Below are 17,040 nucleotides of genomic sequence, written 5' to 3'. Positions count from 1 at the left end.
CCATGAATGAATAATAAAAAAGGGCCTATAGTTTCCCACTTTCTGTCACCTTCTCTTTTTGAATAATGGAATTAAGTTTGCTATCTTCCCATCTAAAGGGACCTTCCCCAAACCTAGAGTGTTTTGAAAAATTAAAACCAATGCATCAACAATCTCACTAGACACTTCTTTCTAGACCCAGGATGAAGTCCAGCAGGACAATTTACACAGTACTGCTTCTCTGGTGACTGTAATTTTCCTGAGTTCCTCCCTTCTTCCATTTCCTGGTTTATAGATGCTTCTGGGATGAAAGTGAAGATTGATGCAAAACACCTGTTCAATTCTGCTGTCTCATTGTTTCCCATTATCAATTCTCCAGACTAACTTTCTACACAACCAACTCTCACTTTGTTAACTTTTCTTTTTTTAAAGTGTTTATAAAAATATCTTACTGTATTTATATTTCTGACCATCTTTCCCTCATACTCTAATTTTTACCTCCTTATTAATCTTTAAATCGTCCTTTGCTGTTCCTTTTATTCTGTCTAGTCTTGTTCCCTGCCACCTGTCATTGCACAATTATATGCAGTTTTTAAAGTTTGATACTATCTTGAACTTTTCTACTTACTCATGGATAGTGGGGATTCGTCTCTTGGACTTTTAATTACTCCCAATGGTCCTCTCAATTATTGCCCTTGTGGAGGCATGACTGCAATTATAGTTCTCCTTAGTCTCTGTCCTTGGGTGTCTCAGGAGGGTCATGACCCACCTTTTCAGCGGCTACTCTTTATACCCCAGAAGCCAACCATCCAAGCGAGCTGGAGCAATGAAAAGCCATGGCACCTGGGAGTCATAGCGGATGTGAGCACCATGACAGCTTCCAGGATACTTGGAAATCTGCAAAATCTGACTGTTGTTGTCTCTCATACACTATCTGCATGTTAAGGAAGTGGAAGCCCTTTCTGTCGACAAAGGCACCCACCTCCCCACTGACACCGTTATGAGCACATGTGAGAAGTCGATGGCTCCCTGGAGACGGAGAAATCCTGCTATTGCAACAAATCCTTTGGCTCACTTAGCCTGGCTGGCCTCATCAGTCCAGAAGTGAATGAAGGTATTGACCATTCAGAACAGAGTGCCACTGACACTCTGTCATGTTTCCACAAGGCAAGTAATTGAGAGAACCATTGGGCTACACAAGATAAGGTTCCGCTGTCTGACCACAGAGGAATCACTTCAATATCATCCTGAGCATGTTTCACTGATTACTGTTGTCTGATAAGCATTGCTCAATCTGGCTCTGTCAATAGGGGACACATTGGAGGATGAAGGTATCAACCCTGCTGCACAGGTCACAGAGGATAACTCAAGTGTTGGGTCTAAGGAGGGGCTGAAGTAGCCCCAGGGTATGGAGCAGGATCCTGATGTCAGAATCCTTACGGGAGGCAGGGATACCAGGGAGGCCATGATTCGGACGGCTTTCAGCTAGGCATCCAAATAAGGAGTCAAGGTGATGGTAAGGGGTACACCACCTTAATGAGCTTTCCTGATGAGACAATCAAGGTCCCATCTCTGAAATAAAGTTTGCAGCCTTTCGTTTATATGTCACATGTCTCCCAGCCTACTCCTTATTGAAAGCACTTGGCCATTGTACCATAATGAGACATTTTTATAATGAAACCAAATATACAAATCAACCAGTGCCATGGGCTTTAAGTCCAGATGCCATCATGCTGACAGTAGAGTACCTTCCCAATGCATTGAAACCCACAGAATGCAGCTCCGAAATGCCGGAAAACCTATTTCCAGCTTTCGAAGAGCTGCCTTGCAACTTTTAAACCCTAGCGCCCACCCACCTCCTGACCCCACTAGCAATGCTGAGGGCGTCTCCACAAACATTTCACACTGGCCAACAATTGGTCAGCCAGCACGAAATTGAAGTCAGAAGATGGACTGCAACAGTTCGAGAGGGCAGCTCACGACAACCTTCTCAAAGGCAATTAGGGATGAGCAATAAATGCTGGCCTTGCCATCCTATGGTTGAACATTTAAAAAAATGCAACTTGGGAGGCTTTGCAGTCTACAAATATCAGAAATCTTTGCTTTGTACTCGCTCTCCGCCAGATATTTCAATATGATAGTTTTTTATATTTTTGCTTCTGTCATGTTTGCAGCAGCGTTCATTCACATGGTAACACAAGCATACTGTTTATAAGTTTTCTCATTATAATAATTCCTGGGCAGAGAGTGACAAAGGAACAGGCAATATAATTTGGGATCAAACTGTCAACAAATGCCAGTATGAGCTTTATGCTCATTTATTTTGCTTTATTATTTGATTGGTAAATAATCTAAAAAATAAATATTCATATTGGTAACTACAATTAGTTCTTATGATAGGTTAGTGCTTCACATTCATTAGTATAGCCAGTAGACTGATTTGCTTTCTCAACGTTTGACTATGTTAGAGTACAGCGCGATTCAGAATTCAATTGGATTGATTTTCATCCCAACTGCTAGGCGGTAGAGCAATTACAACAGCAGTGCAGCACCTACTACCTTATTCCTGATATCCTTCTCCCGGTTGTCTGTGGTCCTGAATGAGCTGAGCCTCATTAGCCAATTCAAGCTGGAGTTCTGCAATGCCAAAAGGACTGTGATGCAATTTTAAATTACCGATGAGCACATTTTGCATTACATATGGTTCTTGGCACTTAAGCTGCCTAATCAGCAGTTCTTTAAACAATTGTTACAAGCTGCTTGGTAGAAGTTTAAGAACAAGTTTGTAAATGATTCATGTCAGGGTCAGGAGGAACGATGATGCTTTTCCTGACTTCACATTTTGTTTTTGAGAGCAGATATCCAATCCATCTGACGAAGGAGCAGCGCTCCGAAAGCTAATGCCATTTGCTACCAAATAAGCCTGTTGGACTTTAACCTGGTGTTGTTAAAACTCTTACTGTGTTTACCCCAGTCCAACACCGGCATCTCCACATCAAGGTTAATGTCAGCATGTACAAACATCAAAGTGCAAGAACAGACCTAAACCTTTTAATACCTGCCCAGATAGTACATACATACACACACACACATATACCTTTGTTTAAAAAGTGGCTTTAAGGCTTTGAAGTGATTTTAGTGCATTTGACTCTGGAAATGACCCTGTGACACTTTGTTATGCATATATAATGCATTCATATCAAATTCCTCTGTAATATAATAGAAGCGTTAATCAATTGAAAACAGATGGATTAATGTTTCAGTTAAAATAGCAGAGAATGGAATTTGACAAGAATTTAAGAGTTTGTCTCTATCATTCCAGGTTCTGCTTTCATGATTCACACCACTGTTTGACCCTCCCTGTGAAATTACTGCCCTGTAAGCAGTCCTGGCTACATATTATTGTAAGAAGTTTAACAACACCAGGTTAAAGTCCAACAGGTTTATTTGGTAGCAAAAGCCACACAAGCTTTCGGAGCTCCAAGCCCCTTCTTCAGGTGAGTGGGAATTCTGTTCACAAATAGGGCATATAAAGACACAGACTCAATTTACATGAATAATGGTTGGAATGCGATTACTTGCAGCTAATCAAGTCTTTAAGAAACAAAACATACATACATTGTTTCTTAAAGACTTGATTAGTTGTAAGTATTCGCATTCCAACCATTATTCATGTAAATTGAGTCTGTGTCTTTATATGCCCTGTTTGTGAACAGAATTCCCACTCACCTGAAGAAGGGGCTTGGAGCTCCGAAAGCTTGTGTGGCTTTTGCTACCAAATAAACCTGTTGGACTTTAACCTGGTGTTGTTAAACTTCTTACTGTGTTTACCCCAGTCCAACGCCGGCATCTCCACATCATACATATTATTGTACATATTTGAGCGATGTGTTGGTTCATCATTCAGACCAAGACAAGATGGAAATCTGGGGATATTGCTATTTTCTGTTGTGCAATGCATGCAAATAATAATTTTCATAAATGATCACACAAATATCACTGTCATAGGATCTAGAGAAATAAGAGCTGTCTTTATAAAAACTGCACTTCCAGGAACCTGACCCGCTGGGAGCACATATCAGAAAATCACGGGCATATTGATCACTTTTTTCATCCATATTGCATGGCTTTTTAAAAATCCTGAAGCACAAGTGTGCAAAACTGCCTGTATTGAACAAATTGGTGATTTTATACATGTTAACCAAAAATCCCAAACCACAAATGTGTGGAATAGCGGCTAGTTCCACATTCATGATGGCTAATATATAGCTCAGTCACTTAAGATTGTACTTTGCATCAGGGACATAATGTTCACAAAACGGGTGAGCTCTTGAAAGGGAAGCACATTCCATTGATGTGGCACAACATTCATTACAATAAAGAGTTCAGCCCACCCTTCTCATTCATGTGTGGAGTGCAATTCCACAATAGCACAACAGGGGGCAGGGACTCTGTACAAAACATAAAAGCTCTCTGGATACAGCTAACTAATAATTTGAAAACATTCTGCACGCCAAAAGTGGATATTAGGCACACACAAAATAAATGTGCAGTTAGAAGTATGTAAGATTTAGTAAAACGCCCCTTTGTAAATTGCACACGAATGGAAGATGGACAAAACCATGTTATTTTCATCTTGAGTAATTAATTGTCCTTAAGTGAGGAACATCATTTATGCATTTTATTATATTTTTGTGCACTTCATGTTGTTGCCAGGAATTGGGAATGATATTTGTGATCGTCAACTTGGTAAAAATGTTCTCCGAATAAGTTTACAAAAACAATTAATTTCAATGTGCATTAATGTTCCCAGTAGGAATAGACTTGATTTTCACTTAATGTGCATTCTTCCAAACTTAAATAGCAAATTCTTCTGTTAATTAGCCTTTGCTTAAAACTAAACACATGTGCATATAAAGTAAAACTTCAGCTATTTGGCAGTTCGTTGTTTACAACTTTAGATCTATTCCACTGGGAAATTCAAACATTGTAGGTTAAGGGGTTAATTGCTTTTATTTATATATCATTGTAAGACCAGAGAGAAATAATTTGCAGTTTGTTGAGGCATATCCATTTAAGGATTCAGAAATTACAATTTTCTTTAGCTAATATGACTAATATGACCTGGTTGTGGAGTGTACATAATGAGATTAGAGACTAACCTTACTAGTTTAGTTAAACAAAACAGTTTCTGCACAAACTTCACATACTGCAGATCTTCAGTCCCTGTGGCAGTGGAGTTTTTTTGGCACAGTGTAATATTACTGCAGTGTTAATTATGGCTGCTTGTCCTGATGCCTCATCCATCTTCACTTTGCCAAGAGGATGGGTAAGTGGAATAAATCTTAAATGACTTCAAAGACTATTACCATCCTTTGTTGAAATGTCAGGAGGTGCATTTGATGCAAAGTGAAATGGTAAAATGGTCTGCTCCCCCCAAGGCATTCAACACATCGATCCAGTCAAGAACTTATCAAACACGTGGTGACTGAATGTGGATGCCAGCACCCGAACTGGTTTCTGCATTCACATTAATGTGCTGGAGTAAGGATGTGCTTAGACAAGACATCATGATCATTTTGAGCTTATTGATGTCCCAACTTATGATTTTTGAGCGATTACAGCACTATTACATTAAATCTTTCCCCATAGATTGCCCCGACCTGCACAAATGTAGCATTGATACTGCAATTGTAATGGGTACTGATCTTGGACCAGACATTCCCTTTTTGGTGATTCCTGTTATTACATCAAAGGTACAGCTCTACACTGTGCATGAGGCAGGTGAGCAGCTTCAGGGCCTTGGTCTATTAAATCATCAAACCAGACAACACTGAAGCAGGCCATTCAGCCCATCATATCTGTGCCAGCTGTTTAAAAGAGCTAGCCAATTTGTCCCATTCCAATGCTATTTCCCCATAAATGTTGTAAAGTTTTCAATTTCAAGTTTATATCCAAAACCCCTTTGAAAAGTGCTATTGAATCTACCCCCACCACCTTTTCAGATCATAACTATTTGCTGTGTAAAAAGAACTTATTTCCCTCCTGGAGTTTTTTGCCACTTAAATTTATCCTCTGGCTGCTGACCCTCTTTCCAGTGGATGCAGTTTCTCCCCATTATATCAAAATCCCAAAATTTCCCCTAAACGTTCTCTGCTCTATGGAGAACAATCCCAGCTTTCTCAACTCTCCACATAACAGATGTCCCTCATCCTGTAAAAATTTTTGTTAAATCTCTATGTACCCTTTCTAAGGCCTTGACATCCTTGAACATACTTCCTGAAGTGTGGTATCCAGAATTGGACACAATGATCTAGCCAAGGCCTACCAGTGATTTTTGAAGCTTAACTCCATTTTTAACTCTATGCCTCTGTCCATAAAGTCCAGGATCCTGGATGCTTTTTTAACAGTCTTCTTAACTTGTCCAACCACATTCAAAGATTTGTGTAAATGAAGCCCCAGGCCTATGTTGTTGCCTTCACCCTCTTTAAAATTGAATAATTTAATTTATATTGTATCTCAGTATTTCCTTCCAAAATGCAGCACTTTGCCCTGCATTAAGCTTCATCTGTCATGAGTCTGCCCATTTCATCAACACATGTCCTCCTGAACTCTGCTGCTACTGGTCTTATTATTTACAATGTCTTTACAATAAATGATGCATATGTTTGTATTATTCAATGCTGCTTTCTGCATTAGTAGCAGAGCCTTCAGCTGCTTCAATCTGACTTCCTGCCCAATCATCTCCCTCTTCCCTTATTTCTAACATCTCCTTTAAAAAAAATCTTCTTAAAACCGATCATCTTCTACCACCCTTTCAGTCACTTTCTTTTAAGCTCCTCCCCCATTGCGTTGCATCCTTTCTACTATTTCTCCACTTGGTAAAGCACCTTGGAATATTTTCTATGTTGAATGCAAAGTATATATTGCTGAGAGTATATATTAACTTTTCCCATTTCCGATCAACTAACAACAAATTGCGATTGAGAAATTTATTTATATCATTTAAATAAAACTTGGTATGTTCAGCCCAGTAAGACAGAGTCACATGAAGTTTGGGATATTAACCGTGTGCCAGAATTTGTGATTTTAAGATGAATAAATCTTACCCGCAGTATTACAAGATTAACACAGGCAATTGGGTTTTCATTTCATCTGAATATCTTGATGAAAATTATCTTTTTTTTTAAAATCACACAGGTAATTTATGTTCTCCAGATGTCAACAAGTGCTCATCACAACCCTGCCAGAACAATGGGATTTGCATTGATGGTCCAAATAACTACACCTGTCAGTGTCAACAGGATCCTGTGATCTACATGGGAAAGAATTGTGAACTACAGTTTGATGCCTGTTATTTGAATGAATGCATGAATAACAGCACCTGTAAGAGTACACCAGGAAGCCCAGAGTACAACTGTACCTGCTTACCTGGATTTGAAGGTACTCAGTGCAGCCTAAATATAAATGAATGCGAGAGCAATCCTTGCCCAGGAGTTCATGTTGATTGCATAGATAGAGTGAATGGATACAGTTGCCTATGTTCGCCAGGGTATGAAGGGGAAAACTGCACAACAGAAATCAATGAATGCCTTATCAACTCATGCAAGAACAATGGAACTTGCTCCCATGGAATTGGGAATTATACCTGTGTTTGTCGACCTGGTTACACAGGGGTTAACTGCGAAACTGATATTGACTCCTGTGCATCAAATCCTTGTTTAAATGGGGCTCTGTGTGTTGAAGCGGAAAATGAGTATAAATGCTTCTGTGTCCCTGGATACCAAGGACCAAATTGTGAAATTGACATCAACGAATGTGCATCCAGACCATGCAGAAATGGGGCTACATGCATTCATGATGTGGATCGATACTTGTGTGTTTGTCTGCGTGGCTATGAAGGTAATTTATGTCTCCTGTGTAGAACGTAGTAAGTTCAAGTAGAACAGTTATACTGCTAATTCAGGTATTTTTTGTCACAGACAAATTTTATGCAATATTTGTGTCAAGCCTGTGTAAATTAATATCAGTTTGATTAATAGATTGGCAACTTGTGTTAGTCTCCAATGTTTACATTTCTACTTTGGAGCAATATAAATGTCTCTTCACTTGACCTTTACTATCTCTTAACGATGGTTCTTGATCCAGGATTTGATAGTTATTATCCTTTTTGCACACTGATTTAAACTCAAAAAGCACTGTACAGCAAAATGTTCACTAGCTCAGTTGAGTTATCTTGAAAGAGCATTTTGTTCTGCACGGCTTGTTAAGTTATACTAACCCAATGGAAGAAAAAAATGCCTCCCTAATTTGGCCTTCTCTTTATTGGATGCACATACTAATTGTCACCAAGGAGGATACAAAGACAACTGAATTAATTCTCATGATTTTTGATCACGATAGTCTATTTAAGAGCTGATGGTATGCAACTTGTCCATTTCTCTTATTTGAACATCTCTCCTCTGGTCAATGTCATACTTAGAAATCTCATTGATATAATTTCTATCAAGGGGAACATAAATACAAGTAACAGCCCAAACTAGGATTGAAACTATGATCTGGCTGCGAAATAAATGAGAAGTGAAGCAGCATGATACAGAGAGAGCTAAGCAAACAGATCAGGTCAAACATTTGCAATCATGAATGAAAGTGGACCTTCAAACAACCAACCAGTGGAGGCAGCTCCAACATGGCAGAGACCAACACGTGAGTGGAAGAAACTAAGTGTCAAGTGGTTGATCCATCTCGGCCACCTCCTGAACTCTCCAGCATGACAATCTTCATGTCTGTCTTCAGATAATTCACTCCAACTGATATCTAGGAACATCAGAGGATACTACATACAGCAAAGCTATGGGCCTCAACAACATCCTGGCAAGAGTGCTAAAGACAGAACTAGCCACACCCCAAACCAAACTATTCAAGTATCCAAGATGAAAAAATATCCAGTTTGTCCTGACCATAAAAAAGGAGAAATCAAATGTGGCCAGTTACCAACCCAATGATCTACTCTCAATCAGTAAAGTTAAGAAGGTGTCAGCGATTATATTATCAAGTGGCAATGACTAAGTAATAATCTGCTCACCGATGTTCAGGTTAGGTTTCATCAGGACAAGCTCTCATTACACTTTGTTTCAAACATGGACAGATGAGGTGAATTCCAGTGGTGAGGTAAGAATGGCTGCCTTTGACATTAAGGTAACATTTGACTGAGTGTGGCATCAAGGAGTTCCTGGTGTTGATGGAAATCAAGGGAAAACTTTTAACTGACAGCAGTCATTGCTAGCAAAAAGGTTATGATTGTTGGAGGCCAGTCATTTCAGTCCAGGGCATCGCTGCAGGAGTGTCTCAGAGTAGTGTCCTAGGCCCAACCATTTCCAGCTGCATCATCAATGACGTTCTCTCCATCATAAGGTCAGAAATGGGATTGCGAGGTGAATATTGTAGAGCATTCAGCACCACTTGTAACACCTCAGATCATGAGGCATCCTGTGCCCACAAGCAGCAAGACCTGGACAACATTCAGGCCTGGGCTGACAAATGGCAAACAGCATTCAACACACCATGGTGGGCAATAACCATCAATGATAAAAGAGAATCTAAGCATCTCTACTTTTACATTTAACGGCCTTACCATCACTGAACCCCCACTTTTAATACCCTGCGGGTTGCCTTTGAAGGGAAATCTAACTGGAGCAGCAAATAAGTGCTGTGGCTACAAGTGCAGGTCAGAAGCTGGGTGTTCGTCAATGAATAACTAACTTCCTGACTCCAAAAGCATTTCCACCATCTACAAGGCACCAGGCAGAAGCTGTGATGGAATACTCCCCATATTTGGACGATTGCAGCTTCAACAACATGCAAGAAGCTCAACACCACCCCAGACAAAGTAGCCCATTTGATTGGCATGTGCCTATTTACCAACACAAACATTTATACAATCAGCATTCTATGTGTACTGTCAATAAGATGCCCTGCAGCAACTTGCCAAAGTTCCTTTGACAGCAACTTTGAAACTTGTGACTTTTACCGTTTGGAAGAATAAGACAGCAACTATATGGGAACATCACCACCTGCAAGTTCTCTTCCAAGTCTCTCACCATCCTGACTTGGAAATATATCAGTGTTCCTTCACTGTTGCCTGTTCAAAATCTTGGAACTCCTTTCCTAACAGCACAGAGATTGTAACTCCACCAGATGGACTGCAGCGGTTCAACTGGTGTCTCACAACCACCTTCTCAAGGACAATTGAGGATGGACAATAAATACTGGCCTTGTTAGCGACAACACATCCCACAATCAAATTTTTAAAAATCAGTCACTCAAGTTATTTTGTTTCAACCCAAGATTGCAAGGTTAAATTGCAATCACTTAACTTTGACCATCTATAGCAATAAATGGATCAACTACATACACTGGTAACCCATTTTCATTTCCTCCTCTTAGTAAGGTTTTCTGGGCACTATTTTACAAATTTATCTAAAGAGATCCTCCACCTCTTCCAAAGTCTCAACTTAGCCACTGAGTATTCCTTTGGCACCCCGAAATACTACTATCCATATTCTCAGCTGGAGGACATCTTACGGAAATAAAATGCTTCACATCTGAAAGGAAAACTGCCATATTCAAAATGCATCTCACACAAGTCGCTCGTGAAGTAACACTGGTTCCAGAAGCTGTGGGTCACAATGGCTAATCAGAAAATTGGGCAGCTTGTATTGGCTAATAAGTGCAGCTGAATCCTAAGAAATATATAACCAATTTATGTCATGTTGACTCATTCATTCCAACTGAATATGAACTAAACAATTAACAAAAACACTGTTGAATCAACAGGACAGAATCATAGCATCTTACAGCATAGGCAGAGACCATTCAGCCCTATAGCCATTCTACTCCAATCTCATTTTCTTGCTTGCTTTCTATACCCTTGTAAGAAAAAACAAAATGGGATTAAATTAACAAATTGAATTAACTGAATAAGTTAAACAATCAAATGAATGAGGGGGTGGAGGGGACAGTCCTTTAAAGGGACAAACAAAACAAATTCCCTAAAATACACTAGAACATAGAACATAGAACATAGAACATTACAGCGCAGAACAGGCCCTTCGGCCCACGATGTTGCACCGACCAGTTAAAAAAAAAAACTGTGACCCTCCAACCTAAACCAATTTCTTTTCGTCCATGAACCTATCTACGGATCTCTTAAACGCCCCCAAACTAGGCGCATTTACTACTGATGCTGGCAGGGCATTCCAATCCCTCACCACCCTCTGGGTAAAGAACCTACCCCTGACATCGGTTCTATAACTACCCCCCCTCAATTTAAAGCCATGCCCCCTCGTGCTGGATTTCTCCATCAGAGGAAAAAGGCTATCACTATCCACCCTATCTAAACCTCTAATCATCTTATATGTTTCAATAAGATCCCCTCTTAGCCGCCGCCTTTCCAGCGAAAACAATCCCAAATCCCTCAGCCTCTCCTCATAGGATCTCCCCTCCATACCAGGCAACATCCTGGTAAACCTCCTCTGCACCCTCTCCAAAGCCTCCACATCCTTCCTGTAATGTGGGGACCAGAACTGCACACAGTACTCCAAGTGCGGCCGCACCAGAGTTGTGTACAGTTGCAACATAACGCTACGACTCCTAAATTCAATCCCCCTACCAATAAACGCCAAGACACCATATGCCTTCTTAACAACCTTATCTACTTGATTCCCAACTTTCAGGGATCTATGCACACATACACCTAGATCCCTCTGCTCCTCCACACTATTCAAAGTCCTCCCGTTAGCCCTATACTCAACACATCTGTTATTCCTACCAAAGTGAATTACCTCACACTTCTCCGCATTAAACTCCATCCGCCACCTCTCGGCCCAACTTTGCAACCTGTCTAAGTCTTCCTGCAAACTACGACACCCTTCCTCACTGTCTACCACACCACCGACTTTGGTGTCATCAGCAAATTTGCTAATCCACCCAACTATACCCTCATCCAGATCATTAATAAATATTACAAACAGCAGTGGCCCCAAAACAGATCCCTGAGGTACACCACTTGTAACCGCACTCCATGATGAATATTTACTATCAACCACCACCCTCTGTTTCCTATCCGCTAGCCAATTCCTGATCCAATTTCCTAGATCACCCCCAATCCCATACATCTGCATTTTCTGCAGAAGCCTACCACTTATTAACTTTGAATTAAAATCAGATTCTGGGGAGAAATGAAGAACCACAGTCCCCACAATGCCCACTGATCACAGAAGGCCTATATGGTGGAAGCTGCGTATTTCCTTTCCAAGGACAACAAGTGCCGAACATAGCCACTGAAGAAGGACAGACAGTCGAGCAGGAGGGACCCCCTCAGTTGCCCACTGCCTGGACCTGTTAATGGCCAATTTGGATGAGCCCAGAAGCAGGTTGTTCTTTCTGTCCTCTACAACCTTCCTTTCAGAAATGTATCCAATTCCCTTCTAAATCAATGTTATAGGCTCAAACCTGCAGCCACTTGTGTAAAAGTATTTTTTGTTGCCATAACCCTAACTTCCCCTTCTGATCCCTGGATTACTTATTCACAAACCAATGGAAAGAATCTTTCAGTATTTACTTTCTCAAAATATTCCACTGTTCTGAGTAAAATCTGTATTAGATTCCAGAACATGAAATTAAACACACACACAGCCTTTCGCAAAAAATAGTGGAAGTCATTAGGAATACTAAGTCCCACCCCTGAACATGGCATTTCCCATGGGGACATGTTTGGGATTTGGCTGGGTTTTGCCTCTGCGTGGTTTACAGAGGCAGCTGGCCATTTAAATTCAAAAAAGAAAATGCTGGAAAATCTCAGCAGGTCTGGCAGCATCTGTAAGGAGAGAAAAGAGCTGACGTTTCGAGTCCAGATGACCCTTTGTCAAAGCTAAAAGGCATACAAAGTGGGCGTTATTTATACTGTAGGGTGAGTGAGTGAAAGATGAGTCATAGCCACAAAAACAAGGGGAAAGGCTGCTAAGAAAGCGTTTGACAAAGTTCCGCACAAGAGATTATCATGCAAGATTAAAGCGCTTGGGATTGGCGGAAGTGTATTGAGATGAATGGAAAACTGGTTGGCAGAGAGGAAACAAAGAGTAGGGATTAATGGGTGCTTTTCAAATTGGCAGGCAGTAGCTAGTGGGGTGCCACAGGGATCGGTGCTGGGACCCCAGCTACTCCCAATATATATTGATGATTTGGATGAGCGGAAAAAATGTAACATCTCAAAGTTTGCAGATGATATCAAGTAGGTGGGAGGGTGAACTGTGATGAGGATGCAGAGATCCTTCAGAATGATCTGGACAGGTTGGGTGAGTATGCAAATCAATGGCAGTTGCAGTGTAATTTGGATAAATGTGAGGTTATTCACTTTGGAAGCAAAAATAAGAGGGCGGATTACTACCTGAATGGCTGTAAATTGGGAGTGTGCAGCGGGACCTGAAGTCACTTGCTGATGCAGCAGATGGTAAAGAAGGCAAATGGCATGTTGGCCTTTATTGCGAGAGGTTTCGAGTGGAGGAGCAGGGATGTGTTGTTGCAATTATACAGGGCCTTGGTGAGGCCACACCCAGAGTATTGTGTGCAGATTTGGTCTTATTTTCTGAGGAAGGATGTTCTTGCTCTCGAGGGAATGCAGCAAAGGTTTACCAGGCTGATTCTATAATGGCCGGACTGATGTATGAGGAGGGATTGACTAGGTTAGGGTTGTTTTCGCTGGAGTTCAGACGAATGAGGGGATATTTCATAGAGACATAAAATTCCAATAGGACTAGACAGAGTGGATGCAGGGAGGATATTCCTGATGGTGGGGGAGTCCAGAACCAGGTGCCACAGTCTGAGGATTCAGGCTAGACCATGTAGGACAGAGGTGAGAAGACATTTCTTCACCCAAAGAGTGGTGAGCCTGCGGAATTCATTATCTCAGGAAGTAGTTGATGCCAACACATTGAATGCATTCAAGAGGTGGCTGGATATAGCATTTGGGGTGAATGGGATCAAAGGTTATGGGGAAAAAGCAGGATTGGGCTAGAGTTGGATGATCAGCCATGATCGTAATGAATGGAGGAACAGACTCAAAGGGCCAAATTGCCTTCTCCTATCTTCTATGTTTCTATGTAATGGCAGTCCAGAGGGAGAATATAAGGTGTGAATGGTCGAACGGCCGGGGGGGGGGGGAGAGGAGGGGGGGGGGGAGGAGATAAAATTGAGAAAGGGGGGAAAGGGGAAGCAAAGGGGGAAAGGGGGAGAAAAGGTGAAATATCTCCTACTTTCTATGCCTTTTAACTTTGACAAAGGGTCATCTGGACTCGAAACGTCAGCTCTTTTCTCATTTTATAGATGCTGCTAGACCTGCTGAAATTTTCCAGCATTTTCTCTTTTGGTTTCAGATTCCAGCATCCACAGTAATTTGCTTTTGGCCATTTAAATTGGCAGCTACCTCCATTAAATTCAGATTTTGGCACTCCTGCTGTCTGGATTCCAAAGTTGTGCAGAGCAGGTCTGTTCTTTGTGTATTTGTTTTGGATAGCCAGGGTACCCCTTTGAAGAGATGAGGTACCCCTGCAGAGGTACTTTTCCTGTTGCCCCTTTTGACTGTTGCACCCAGGGTGCAAGGATAAAAACTAGTGCTTCATATGTGCGCATTGCGCTTTGTCTGAGGAAGCTTGGAGGATGGATTTGGCACCTTCTCACAGGGGCTTTTGAAACCAGTCAATGTGAGCACCTGGTGCCTAGAGGGAGGGCCGACTTTCAGGAGGAAGAGGCTGTGGCATGAGTTGCAGAAAGGAGGAGGATGAGAGGGAGGATAACCAGGTCCTAGAGTTCAGAGACATCATACCTTAACAGGTGAGCTGTGATGACAGACATTTGTTGCATGGTCCAAAAGCAATTGGAACCGCAATCTATCGACCTCCATGCCCTTCCAGTGGATGTGAAGGTAACCATTACACTAATCGCTATGCTTAATGCTCTTTCCAGGGTTTAACAGGAAATTTGGCTGGTTTATCCCAGTAAGAAGTCTTACAACACCAGGTTAAAGTCCAACAGGTTTATTGGGTAGCAAATGCCACTAGCTTTCGGAGCGTGCTGCTCCTTCGTCAGGTGGAGTGGGAGATGTGCTCACAAACAGGGCATACAGAGACACAAACTCAATTTACAGAATAATGATTGGAACGCTAATCAATGCTAATACAGCTAATCAAGTCTTAAAGGTACAGACAATGTGAGTAGAGAGAGCATTAAGCACAGGTTAGAGATGTGTATTGTCTCCAGACAGGACAGCTAGTGAGATTTTGCAAGTCCAGGCAAGTTGTGGGGGTTACAGATAGTGTGACGTGAACCCAAGATCCCGGTTGAGGCCGTCCTCATGTGTGCGGAACTTGGCTATCAGTTTCTGCTCAGCGACCCTGCGGTGTCATGTGTCGTGAAGGCCGCCTTGGAGAACGCTTACCCGAAGATCAGAGGCTGAATGCCCGTGACCGCTGAAGTGCTCCCCAACAGGAAGAGGACAGTCTTGCCTGGTGATTGTTGAGGGGTGTTCATTTATCCGTTGTCGTAGCGTCTGCATGGTTTCTCCAATGTACCATGCCTCGGGACATCCTTTCCTGCAGCGTATCAGGTAGACAACGTTGGCCGAGTTGCAAGAGAAGGTACTGTGTACCTGGTGGATGGTGTTCTCACGTGAGATGATGGCATCCGTGTCGATGATCTGGCACGTCTTGCAGAGGTTGCTGTGGCAGGGTTGTATGGTGTCATGGTCACTGTTCTCCTGAAGGCTGGGTAGTTTGCTGCGGACAATGGTCTGTTTGAGGTTGTGTGGCTGTTTGAAGGCAAGAAGTGGGGGTGTGGGGATGGCCTTGGCGAGGTGTTCGACTTCATCGATGACATGTTGAAGGCTCTGGAGGAGATGTAGCTTCTCCGCTCCGGGGAAGTACTGGATGACGAAGGGTACTCTGTCCACCGTGTCCCGTGTTTGTCTTCTGAGGAGGTCGGTGCGGTTTTTCGCTGTGGCGCGTCGGAACTGTTTATCCCAGTTTACCCCAGTCAGGAACACACACATGCATGAAGGAAGTGACTGATGCCCTATTTACTCGTGCTGGGGAGTCCATTAGTTTCCCCATGGATTTTGTATCTCAGAGAGCCGTGGCCTTTATCCAAATTGCAGGCTTCCCTGAGGTGCAGGGCATCATTGACTGCACCTATGTTACTATGTCAGCATGCAGACACCGTCATGATCCATAAGTCCTTTCAGTCTATCAATATTCAAGTGATTTGTGACCTCAATGAGGCCTTTCTTCATGCGTGTACAAGGGTCCCGGGCAGCTGCCAGAACTCTTCAATACTAAGGAATTTGCAACTCCCACTTCTATTTCATTGCCTAATGCAAATCCGTGGATAGCTCCTAGAGGACAAGGGCTACTACCCCTCAAGAACTTGGCTAATGACCCTCGTTAGGAACCACAATCCAAGGCAGAGTGCAACTACAATAATAGCCATGTCCTCACCATGAGCACCATCAGACAGGCCATTGGCATTTTAAAGATAAGATTCAGATGCTTCGACTGCTTAGGGGAACTCTTCAATATGCCCTAACAATGGTTTCAAGAATAGTTGTATTGTGCTGCACAACATTGTGCATCAAAGGGGCTTCCAAATAGATGATGTTGAGGTCAAGGGCAGAGTTCCAACTTCTGAGCAGGAAGATGATGAGAATGATGATGAGGAGGAAGGCCATTCGGAAATGGAAGACGACGATGAGCCCACCAGTGGCAGAGCAACAGATTGTCATGGACATGTATCCCAGGCTGATACTGTGCAGGATGGGATCATTGCCCAGACTGTCCCTGTTCAGGACAGATTTTCATAAGGTCCTCCAATATAACAACTGCCATCAGCCAATCTTTGATGACATACCTCTACATAAACTTCTCTGTACCTTTACATCACAATCTCTCTAGGGACTGCCCATCTTCCACAAGGGAGCGAATGAACATCAGTGAGTGTGATTCAGTCACATTC

At 42.2% G+C, this 17,040-nt stretch overlaps 1 protein-coding gene across 1 annotated transcript in view; it reads left to right on the top strand.

The window, feature by feature from the left end:
- The window catches only part of LOC144503061 (protein crumbs homolog 2-like), a 152,648-nt gene that overhangs the window by 45,651 nt on the left and 89,957 nt on the right, over positions 1-17,040 (top strand). The window contains exons 3-4 of the mRNA XM_078227563.1: positions 5,632-5,763; positions 7,180-7,881. Coding sequence (XP_078083689.1) covers positions 5,632-5,763; positions 7,180-7,881 — 834 coding nt within the window. The remainder of the gene's footprint in view (positions 1-5,631; positions 5,764-7,179; positions 7,882-17,040) is intronic.

This window comes from Mustelus asterias, chromosome 13, assembly GCF_964213995.1.
Source record: "Mustelus asterias chromosome 13, sMusAst1.hap1.1, whole genome shotgun sequence".
Taxonomy (NCBI): domain Eukaryota; kingdom Metazoa; phylum Chordata; class Chondrichthyes; order Carcharhiniformes; family Triakidae; genus Mustelus; species Mustelus asterias.
The sequence above is the reverse complement of the archived record's forward strand: the minus strand, read 5'-3'. Positions and strand labels throughout refer to the sequence as shown.